At 35.4% G+C, this 11,439-nt stretch overlaps 1 protein-coding gene across 5 annotated transcripts in view; it reads right to left on the bottom strand.

Annotated features, from left to right (window-relative positions):
• Positions 1-9,825, bottom strand: part of KLC1 (kinesin light chain 1) — a 29,507-nt gene extending 19,682 nt beyond the window's left edge. For all 5 annotated transcript variants that reach the window (XM_010565432.1, XM_010565434.1, XM_010565433.1 and 2 more), the window contains exons 1-8: positions 9,565-9,825; positions 6,752-6,982; positions 4,730-4,808; positions 2,536-2,761; positions 1,901-1,988; positions 1,070-1,171; positions 254-427; positions 30-129 (exon numbers count right to left, since the gene is read on the bottom strand). In XM_010565432.1, the coding sequence (XP_010563734.1) occupies positions 30-129; positions 254-427; positions 1,070-1,171; positions 1,901-1,988; positions 2,536-2,761; positions 4,730-4,808; positions 6,752-6,982; positions 9,565-9,825 (1,261 nt within the window). The remainder of the gene's footprint in view (positions 1-29; positions 130-253; positions 428-1,069; positions 1,172-1,900; positions 1,989-2,535; positions 2,762-4,729; positions 4,809-6,751; positions 6,983-9,564) is intronic.
• Between the last annotated feature and the right edge of the window lie 1,614 nt (positions 9,826-11,439).

Raw genomic sequence — 11,439 nt, 5'->3', positions numbered from 1 at the left:
CATTCAAATCTAGGGACTCAGTTTCTTACCATCTACAGAGCCAAATTCCCGTTCATGAGCACGAGTAAGAATCTCTTTGTATAAAGTTTCCGCTTGCTTAAATTTGCCCTGTTTTAGATAGCAGGATGCCTAAAAAACAAAATACCCCCCCCAAAAGATATCAGCACGCTGTTTTATTTAGCTTGATAAACAATAAATACAATACATGCTGAATAAAGGTGCATTTCTTAGATTTACTTTATAAAAGGCTTACCAGGTTATTCTTTGTTTTTGCAACATTTGGATCATCTGGTCCTAGCTTAGTTTGGTAAATTTCCAGTGCCCTCTGATAGTAGTATTCAACCTCCTCATATTTACCCTGGTTCTGACATAGTAAAGCCAGGTTATTTAATTGTTTGGCAACATCAGGGTGATCTTTCCCCAGGACCTGAAAACGAAATACCTTGTATTAAAACATGCTCCAATCATCATATCAGGGTTTAGAAATGCATCATTTAGAAATACCCCATTAGTTTTTGTTCCCCATCAATTCAACATGAGGATGACAAAAGCAGTATTTGCATTTGAAAGATATGAAAATTACCCAATTCTATTACAAACTGAGAATGCTGTAGAACAATTCAAACAGGAATAATGTAAGTAGTATAATAACATTGTATGCAGCATATTCTACAAAGCCTGAAAGATGCAGGCATTCAGTCTCATGGACTAAAATAAATATCCACATAGTCATAGAATAATCAACTTAAAAATTTTAATGATGCTTCATTTTTAATTCCAATGCTCTTGTCAAATGAAAGATTACTTAAATATAAGAGAGGAAAGAAAAAGGTAAAGAAGGTTTATTGCACTAGACAGAATTTAGAATACACCCAGAATGCTCCAACAGCTCCGTAGGACTACTGGAATTTACTACTGTTTTGAATTTCAGACACTCCTAACTACTAGGGCATTGCTAACTCTGCAGTTTATCTGACAGATCTACGCAACCAAAACACTAAAAAAGTGTTTAACTTTGCCCTCTCCCTCAGAAAATCCATTCAAATGTGCTGTATTCTTTTACTCATACCTTTTCTCTGATTTCCAGAGCTCGCTTACACAATGGTTCAGCTTCTTTGTACTTTCCCCGTTTACCATAAAGTACTGCAAGATTGTTTAGAGTTGCTGCCACCTGTCAACAGTAAAGAAATATTAATTACACTGGAATTTGCTGATACAAGTATCTGACAAATGAACACATCTGCAATGCATTCATGTTTTCAAATTTTCCATGCACAGGGGAGACCTCTCGAAATTTGCAAATGAAGAAAAAATTATTATTGAATGCATACATACAGAAATGACGAAAGGAAAAAACCAAAATCATTAAATATTTTCGCTTCATTTGTGGAAATGTCATTTAGTGCATCCATTTTCTTCATATGTTCTTCTCTTACAAAGTTACCTCTCACATCTATACTCAGAGCTGCCCTGCTTCACACAGGCTACATGAAGTGAGATAATCACATTAATTTTAAACACCAAGTACAAAAGCTTGATTTACATTTCATTTAAAAGCAGCAGTAAAACAAATCAGAAGTACCCCTTCAATTTGAGTTTAATAAAGCGATTTGAGTAAGCAAATTAAAAATCTTTCTTCACAAATTAATTTCCCATAGAAAATCCATGCAATCCAAATATGTGCGAGTCATTTGTGGTGAAACAGTATTGAATATAATGCTCAAAAGGTACGTTAAATATTTAAGAGAAAATGAAGAATGTTGCATTGTGGCCTCCTACCTGTACTGTTTAGAGATAAGCCAGGTCTTAAAAACTTTCCTGTTGAGTTTAATATTAGAATGAGTTGAAAAAAATTCAGTGAAAAACACAACCAAAAATATGATATTGCATGTATACAAACCGCTGGATGATCTTTGCCCAAAGTCTTTTCACGGATAGCCAAGGCATCATTCAGGAGATTTGCTGCATCTTTGTATTTGTTCTGGTCTCTAAATGTTAAAGAGTAATAATTAATACTGGGGATTCAGAAAAGAAAGTCATAAAAATTAAGCTGACTTCAGTACTGGCCTAAAGAAGCTAGTACAAAAGAGGAGTAATTGAGAATATATTGAGAAATCAGGAAATAAAATCCTGAAGCCTGTAACTGTGAAGTAGTTTGCTGGTTAAGGACTAGCATGCACTACTTCTACACTGCTGGCCAATTTATACCTCTAGGTTATCTGTAAGTGGGTAATCAAGACACGTCCCCTCAGTAGATAAAAAAATCCAAACGAAACCAAAACAAACCACCCCAAGTATCAAAACCAGCTTCACTCCCACAACAAAGTCACAGGCAAAAATGCAGCCAACTTGTTTAAGTATGGGGAGACATACAAATATTGCAGGACCCTCTTGAGGGTTTTAATAAAAAGCAGAGAATGGAAAATAAATGGAATGGAAAATAGAAGTAAAAAAATGTTAGTCTGAACATTAACAGGTTAAAGCCAAAGATTAGCTATTTATTTAACTGATATTTATCTATGCCAGTATACAAACCTGTACACCAAAGCAAGTATGTTCAACATAGTGGCAACATCAGGATGATCATGACCTGAAGTCTTCTCCAGATCTTCAAGAGCTTGTTTACAGAGAGGTACAGCAACCTCATATCTACCTTGGGAAGCGTACTGAATAACAAGATTATGAAGTGTCCTTAATCTTGCTGGAATTTCATAGCCACCTTGTTGGGCAGCAGCTGCTGCACTGCTATGCTGCTGTTGAACTGAAAAAAATCCGCAAGATTTCAAGTTGTTTAAAAGATGACTGTAACGAAAACATCTTAACATTACTGCTCAATGACACAAAATGAGACTCACTGAATTTTATTTCTTCAGTACAAAGCATTAGTATTAGCACATACTTCACAGCAGTCATGCAGTCGTGGACAGTAACAGTGAAAATATAACCATTTTATTCTACGTATTCTGTCCAGTATTCTATTAATATTATTTTACACTTCTATCAGCTCAAAGGACCACATAAATGTAATAAACCAATGAAGAAAGTAGGAAACTATTTCAGCTCAGCAAATAATTAACAATTCTCAAGATTATGTCATAATTTTGCACTTACAAATATTGACATTCTCTATGGAAAGGAACATTAAACATAGACAAGCCAAATACCTGCAGAAAAGCTCAAATTATTTGTCCTTTTTCATTTATTCTCCTTCTCTAAATATACAAATTTTTTTTGTTTCCCTTTGTTTGCTATACCAAGTAGTACTTTAGGTTGGCACATAAAGGATTAAAACACCTTGGATGCCACAAATAACAGTTGCAAGAGAAAAGGCAAAAAGTCATCACAGCCAGTGTCAACCTTTAGGTTTTACTTACTAACCCTCAGGCTTAGCCACTTATTCTCCAGTAGCTCCTAACCTTTGGTTGTTGCAATCCCCACCCTCCTACACCCCCCAAAAATCTACTCCCCCTTTTGTCTTCACCTGGAAGATTTCTAGGAAGATTGAAAAAATTCCCTCACTCATTTTCATTAAATTCTAGACAACACACAGGATAAGGGCTCCAGCCGTGAGCCTGACTTTCTTCTCTCCTTTCTATCAAGCAAAAACCACTCTCACAGCAAGTCGGAGCCTTTTTATGTCAGCGGAATCATACAATTCCAAGTCCACACCCACAATCACTGCCTACCAAAGCACTGAAGCATTTCAGTGTTTTTCCTGAAGGTCAAGGAAATTACTGACATGTCAACTTGGTCTTTTGTAAAGTGAAATAAGGTACATGGACTATGCAGGTATAGACAGCTTTGCCATTCAACTTTCCTACTACAAAATTCTAGGGAAGCAAGGATGAGTTCAGGGGGGAGTTCATGGTCAACAGTAGCCTATTCTAAACTCTTCAAGTCTTCCTTCCATTGCTGGCTATGGATAGCATTACCATGCTATCAAGAATGCAGTGTATCTTGTGTATGTGCCCATAAAGGAAATTCAAAACTTTACTGATTACAAAGGCGGTACCCTTCAAACATTTTTTCTGAAATCCTTTGTCTACTAAGAACCATTATACTACTAGCACACTGCATATCCACTACAGTATCAATACAACACGTATCAGCTTCACACCCATACAGGAAACACATTTTACTAAGCAAGGCTCATCTATTAACGGCTTCTTTCAATCACGCTACCAAAACCTCTACCTCAAACTCCACTGCATATTCATCAGTCCTTCTGACCTGAAGACAATACTTCTAGAATGAGTAGTAAAACTAAGGAAGACAACTTTAGCAAAGGACAAAAGATTATATGAGAAAGACTTCATACTGAAACCTGCCCCAAAATTTTAAATCAGATCATCAGAAAGGTCATTAACAGAATTCAGCACCTGGGCAGACCATCAAAAAGCTTCAATGTTTTGGAATCTGCCTCAGTCACTTGGAACAAACCTTTTCTATTCCAAGGCCCACAGAAAACACTGTGGGATGAATTTTGAACTCAAGCCAGTCCCAAGAACTTTACAACAGCTAATAAACTCTCTTTAAAAACCTAGACCCAGTTCTGTACATATCAATGTATAGAATGCATGTCAATGACTGGTTTCCTTATTCTAGCAGAGGCATTCACCACTCCCGCTGTGTCCCAGAGGACCCCAAATATGGATTCATTTTTATAAAAAGCATCTTTATATTCTGCATTGCAGAAATACACTAACATTCTAATTTGAAGTGCACTTACTTCCTTGTCCTTGGTCATCTTCATCATTGGGAAATAAGTCATCCAAAGGCTCTTTGGTGGAATCCGTATCTTTATCCTCCTATAGAACAAGCCCAAACAAATTGTTACACTTAAATCTAAGGCATAACAGGACTGTCCATTTTAATCAGCTATGTTAAAGGAAAACCCCACTTCCAGAACTTAGGAATTGACAAGAACATTTCTCACAGAAGTTTTATGAAGGTCTTATGTCCAAATATATTTACATACTCTGTCCCCAAACAATACAGGACACCTTCAGAAGATCCAGGAATAGAAATCAGGTCTCCTAGATTTCAGCCTCAATTTAAGCACAGAAGAACACATTTGCTATTCTTACAGCGACATTATACCTAATGAAAGTACCCAGTGAAGAGTGAGCACTACTGAATACAGAACCATCCACTGTACTTTTTTAGTCATAAACAGTTATAGATGGGCAAGGGAGAAGAATAAGGAGACCTCATTTTCTGAGTACTCAACTTCTGCACAAATAACAGATTTTGCAATTGTGATCTGTGAGGTTCAAAAAGAAAAAAGAAAAAAAAAAAACCACCACAACACTTGGAAGGAAGTTCATCTCCAACAGTCTCCATCTGGAACCATATTAATTTCTGCACAATCCATCAGTGTGTATTGATTTTAAACATCCAAAGATCATTCCAAATCCCGCAATCATGTAAAATAAAGAAACAGATCATCCCTCAATCCTGCTTCTTAAATGTGGAGTCTACACAATATAAATAGTTGAAGCTCTCAGAAATGTTAATCTCAGTAAGGAGAAAACCCAGGAGCAGAACACATTTCCTATTTTTCTGGCTCTCCATCCAACACCTTTTTCTACAGATGAGAAGACGACAACTGCTGCTGCTGGCATTCAAGTTCAATGGTAGCAAAGCGAGTGCTCTGCAAAGACAGCAGATTGATGGGACTAGATGTCAGATGGGAAGTTTGTAACTTTAAGTGTGCTGATTCCAACCTCGTACTGCGTATACACAATTGACTATTCTCAAAGGCTAACAACAGAGACTGTCCATATGGTTAGTGAAACTATAAAGATGCTTTGCTTACTTTGACCCTATTTGGCAATTAAATTTCAAATAATGGTGCTATTTAGGCCATCTGCAGCTTACAGTTCAACAGTTAGCACATCAAAATCCCAATATTCCTTCCCTCTGCCTGCCCCTTTTCTAAACAGGCTTCACTGGCAGTATTCGGATACAAATACCAACTCATAATTGGTTATGAAAAACTGTTCTTTCCAAGACACAGCTGAGAAGGTCTGAACACAAAAAATGAGATCTTTCTCTACTGTGCCATCTAAATTAAAGAAACAAAATAAAAGGATAACAAGAAGGGCAAGTAATTCAGAAGTCTTTTTAAGTGATAAATTACTTCTGTAAATTAAAATTGTATCCATTCTCTCGCTGAATCTAAGAATATGTAACACAAGGGGCTAGCTAAACATGACTGAACACACGCAGATGATCACAATGCCTGGCAGAAGGTCCTGGAAGGGGATTCAATAATATCCTATCATAGTATAACTTCTCAAAAGATCTAACAGCTACACACGGATTTCACTAGATGAGAAGTAAATATTTTTCTTGCAGTCAAAATAAGCCAAGTCCCCTATGTACTTAGAATCTCTAATAGTTTACATTCCCCACTTACTTTAACTGTTGAATGTACAAAAGGAAATTTTGGTTTGGTTCAGTTCTTTGTATTTTTAAGCTAATATGATACTAAATAACTATTTATGGATTTTGATCCTCATATGTATTTTATTATGTACACACAGTGAAACATTTACTCTCTTAAAATACGAATGAACTGAACTCTCAGAATCTTTCTGCAAACTATGTGACACTGGTACAAGGTAAGCATTTTAATGACAAATTTATGTTAAAGATAAATAAAAAGCTTCTATCTGTCATTTCTTGGTAACTAGGCAAATTACAACACATGTAAACGTAAGGTGCTTTTTACTATACAGCTACTTACTGATGGTGAAATATCATCGTCATATTTTTTTAATTGATTCATGAATTCTAGATGTTTCTTCTCTTCCTCCAGTTGAGCCACAGATTGTTCACTTTTCTGTAATTTCTGTTGTGTATTGGCTAGTTCATCCCGTAGCCACTGATTTTCCTGGCATAGCCGGCGAACCTGAGCACGCAATTTCTGCTTCTCTGACTCCACTGCATTTAAGTGATTTGACAAGGCCATCATTACCTAAAAAGCAGAAGGTGTCACATGACATACTTCCCCTAGAATGCAGTCCTGTATTTAACATAAAAGCCTTTTATTATTTAAAACCTATGCCAGCTGGGAAATCTGGTAAACATTCAGATTTCTCTTCTTTATATATCTGGTTCTCACTTTTCCTCTAAACTTTTTTACCATTTGTTCAGCCAGAATTAGCCTAGAGGAACTCTTTAGTAATGATTGTTTTCCATGATGCTATCAGAAGTCAAATTGGTTTAGAATTCCCTGAAGATTACATACAATCTTAAAATACATGAAGAATTTGAATTAGAGTTTAGATTACTGAAATGGAAATCTTTGTTCCACTAACATGAAATGGAGCAGTAATACTTTTAACTTGAAGGATCACAAAAATAACTAAGAACTAACACAGAGCTCTAATTTAGCAGCTTTCAGACAGAAAATAATTCATATACATGATTACAGTTCATAAGGATGAACACCTCAGCATAACGATATTACTTCAAAGGGACAATGATACTACGGAGATCTAAATGTGCAACTGAACACACAATTTATATAAGCACTTTATATACACACATCATAAGCTTGAGTGTGCAGACATTCAATGTGTTTGAACAGTCACATTAAGGACAAAAAATGGAACAGCCATAAAAGCAGTTTACTTGGATTGGTTTTTTTTGCTACGCAAAGTTAAATGAAAAAGGAGCTCGTTAAGTAAAAGCCAAACACTACATACAGGAGACATTCTCCCTTCACTGTTTATGTAATTTCCCACTGATACACGTAAAACAGCTGATACAATCCCAGGAAGCACCCCTTGTAAGAATGGACCACTGGTGATAATACAAATCTTCTTTCAGATGAGTTTGACATCCCCAAGTTATTAGTATTTCATCTCCTCAGTTTCATGGTTTTTTAAAACAACGTTACCTCAAAGTGTTTTAAAACTACATATTTCATGTGAAACAGATGGTGTCCTTAGCTGAAATTTCAGATTTCAAAAAAATACATCAAGCCTTTAGAAACTACTTTTTCCTATAAAGGTAAGAAAAACTCCAGTTATAATTTTCTAATACTGGTCCAAATCTCCAGTCTTCAGCACCTATCTATTTACATATCCAAGATTGTTAATAATTTAAATTATTTGGCCTATACAAATGCCATTGTTTGAAACACCAGAAAGTACATTTAGGAAAGTTGTGATAATAGGATCAACATATTCTTACAACATTGTACAAGCTACAATGGCAAACTAAAATCCTTTGCAATCTTACCCTCTACAATTAACTGAAAAAAAAAGTTTGATTACTTCTTAAGAAAAGTCAGCTTCGTTTTCATGGAAATAACATGTCATCAGACCTACATCCGTGTCACAAAAATGTCTATAAAATATTTCCATATCTTAATTTAAATACTGCAAATAAAGAAAATTACTACACTGTTGCAACCTAAAGCATGCAGGAAGAGTAGGCTTATCAGGTCTGAGAGTAGTAGTTCAAAGTGTAATTGGTTTCCTAACAAAGGCAATAAATGCAGACATCTTGGCTCCTTGCCACCACAGTTCACAAAACACCATGTGGGGCAAACAAGGCAGTAACATCTGCAACTGAGGTCACTGAATCTGATAGAGCCAAGAATCAGAACTAGCTTTTTGGAGTCCCGATACCACAACAAAGTTAGGAGACAGAAGTTACTCATTCACTCACAGATCTTCTACAGACACCCATTAAAGGTAACTCAACTATTGCAATTTTATTCCATATATCTTCTAGTATTTTCTTCCAATACAAGGGATCAAAACTTGTAAAATATACTAAGGCCTGCCAGTCTGTACCATAATATCCAGGGGTTCTAGATTCCCATGTCTGGTAACCCGCATTTGTTCATTCTCTCAGGCCTCAATTCACCGTGATCCAATGCACACAACTTCCAGATCACAAACAACAATAGCTCGATCCAGATGAGAAGACTGAGCACAGGTATAGACTAATATAAAGCCTATTAATATAGAGCTAACTCATTGGCATTTGCAACTCATTTGCAAACACTCTGCCATTTTATACTGATGACTATGTCACATCACATTGTTTCAGGTTTTTGACCTAGTATAAAATACCCTAAAGTTAGACTGTAAATATAGTCCTGACATCCCAATTAAACATGCATCTTTTCACTCATCTTCTTTACACGATACCTTCATCAACTAAGATAGTTCACAGAAGTTAGCTCAGAGTCTTTTCTTTAATGCATCAGTGAATGTTGTTCAGATTCTGTACTCAATTCTTAACCTTTAAAATGTTTTTAGATTCAATTACCTGCCTAATGTCGTGGAGAAGTCTAAACAGAAATTAGCAGCTGTCTCACCAAAGTAAAGAGGAGCTCAGTTATGAGCTTCAGTGCTTTAATACTGAATGCATAATTAGTTCTGTAACATAGCAAGATGGATAGTATCTACCTCTCAATTACAGTAGTCTTTTTCCTTAACATACAACAACAATGTAAACGTCTCAGCACATTACTAATATTCAGTAAGGCAAATGTAAGTCCTCAAAGTCTGAAATGCTTTATTTCTACTGCAATTTTACCTGTGCTTCACTAAGGCCAAGCTCCAGCATTTCCAGTGACTTTCGAATCATGTTTGATTTTTCTTCAACCAGATTAGTTTCATCATCTTTCTTCAAACATTTCAGTGTTTCTAGTAAGCTCTGTAAAATTGAGTTGTGTTCATTCTTCAGTGCCTCTAGTCCATTAATCACTTGCTTAGTTTTGGCAATGATTTCATCTTGAGTAAGCTTCTCCAACTTCTCTTCCTTTAAATACACCATTGTGGACATGTTTTCATACATTCTGAAATGGAAGAGTACGCTAGTTAATCTGAAAGTAAAAATAAAACAAGCAATTTCCTATCACTGAAAAGCTTTCCTTTAAGAAGACATTAAAACATATGAATTTGAAATGTATATTCGAATGCAGTTAAATTTTTACACAACTTTTACAATGTTTTAAGACCCGGGTTTGAGCAGAGTTTCAAGTTTTCCAGTTTCTATTTCCAGATTTAATATTAACACTAATCCATAAGCCAAACAACAGCAGAAAATAAAATATATACCACAACATGGCAGAATTTCTAACAAGTGTTGAAGAACAGGGCTGCATCTCCAGGATTCTGGTTTGTGCAAAAGCAAAGTAGCTGGTGTATAAAAGACATACTATAATAAACATAGCTATTTGCAGATGCTACTGATCTACAACTATCTTTTAAAATATCCACAAAATAGAACTTGAAGAATTTGAAGAAACACCATCCAACCCTCTAAAAGGGTTGATCAATCAATCATGAGAAAAATCATCCTTTTCCAGTAAGAAGGAAACACTGTCTTCATCCATTTTCCAAGGGCTACAAAAGCTGTTACCACTACGTTTTGAAAATAACAACTACCCCCTAAGATTACATTCATTATTGTTAACTCTACAGTTACATATAGACATTCAATTGCCTACAGGTCTAGATGCAGCTGTTTTGATGAAATTGCAACAGCTGTCTCATGCTGGAAAAAAATCAGTTTGTGTAACACAACTCTTGCAAGAAACATCTCACTGTGCTATTTTGTCAGTACCTCATGCACTACATTACGGCTAGCAAATTGCTGGATATTTGTAAACACCTCTACCAAACGCAAATGAATATCCAAAGAAGTTTAGAAACTCAAATAACTTTATTATCATGCACGCTGTTACTGAAGAGACAAGTATAACAATGTAAAAATACAAATAGAAGACACAGAAATCACTTGATCCTTTTTAAATGTCACCAGAAAAATGTTCTATAATGAAAATAAAGAATTGAGGAATTGCTCCTTTATACTTAAGATATTTATATCTCTGAGTGAACCAGGTAGTATAAATCAAAATAAAGTAGGAAAAAATTTTCAAAAGCAAGAAATTATCACATCTATATGAAGACACTTGGGGAAGCTTTGATAAACTAACATTTAAAATGAATTAGCTAAAATGTATTAAAACTTTGTACAGAAACAAGTTTAGTTTTAGGAGAAAGCAAAAATATTACAACTACTTAAGTCTTGAATAAGAGTGCTATAAAGAACGTGCATATATGCACCACTTCATGACAAAACCCAAAGAATGTGCTCTTATACTCTTGTATTACATTAAAAAAAAACCCAACAACCAACCACAAACCAGTTGCTCTTTTTTATGTACACTCAAATTACCCCCTCTGTTACGGTCTCTTGCAACGTGATACCTAAAAGGCATACCCATTTGTCACAAAAGAGCTGCATTCTACACTGGTTTATTTTGTAATAATCTATTGTCTGAAAACACAGATAATTTGAGGAAGCAGTGAATTTAGTTTTACCACAGTTTAATACAAGAACTCCATATTCACCAATATATGTAATGAGCATACACATCTGTATAAAACATCTAATCTAGCATGG

The sequence above is a fragment of the Haliaeetus leucocephalus genome, unplaced genomic scaffold, assembly GCF_000737465.1.
Source record: "Haliaeetus leucocephalus isolate CR32 unplaced genomic scaffold, Haliaeetus_leucocephalus-4.0 Scaffold191, whole genome shotgun sequence".
NCBI classification, from domain to species: Eukaryota; Metazoa; Chordata; class Aves; order Accipitriformes; family Accipitridae; genus Haliaeetus; species Haliaeetus leucocephalus.
The sequence above is the reverse complement of the archived record's forward strand: the minus strand, read 5'-3'. Positions and strand labels throughout refer to the sequence as shown.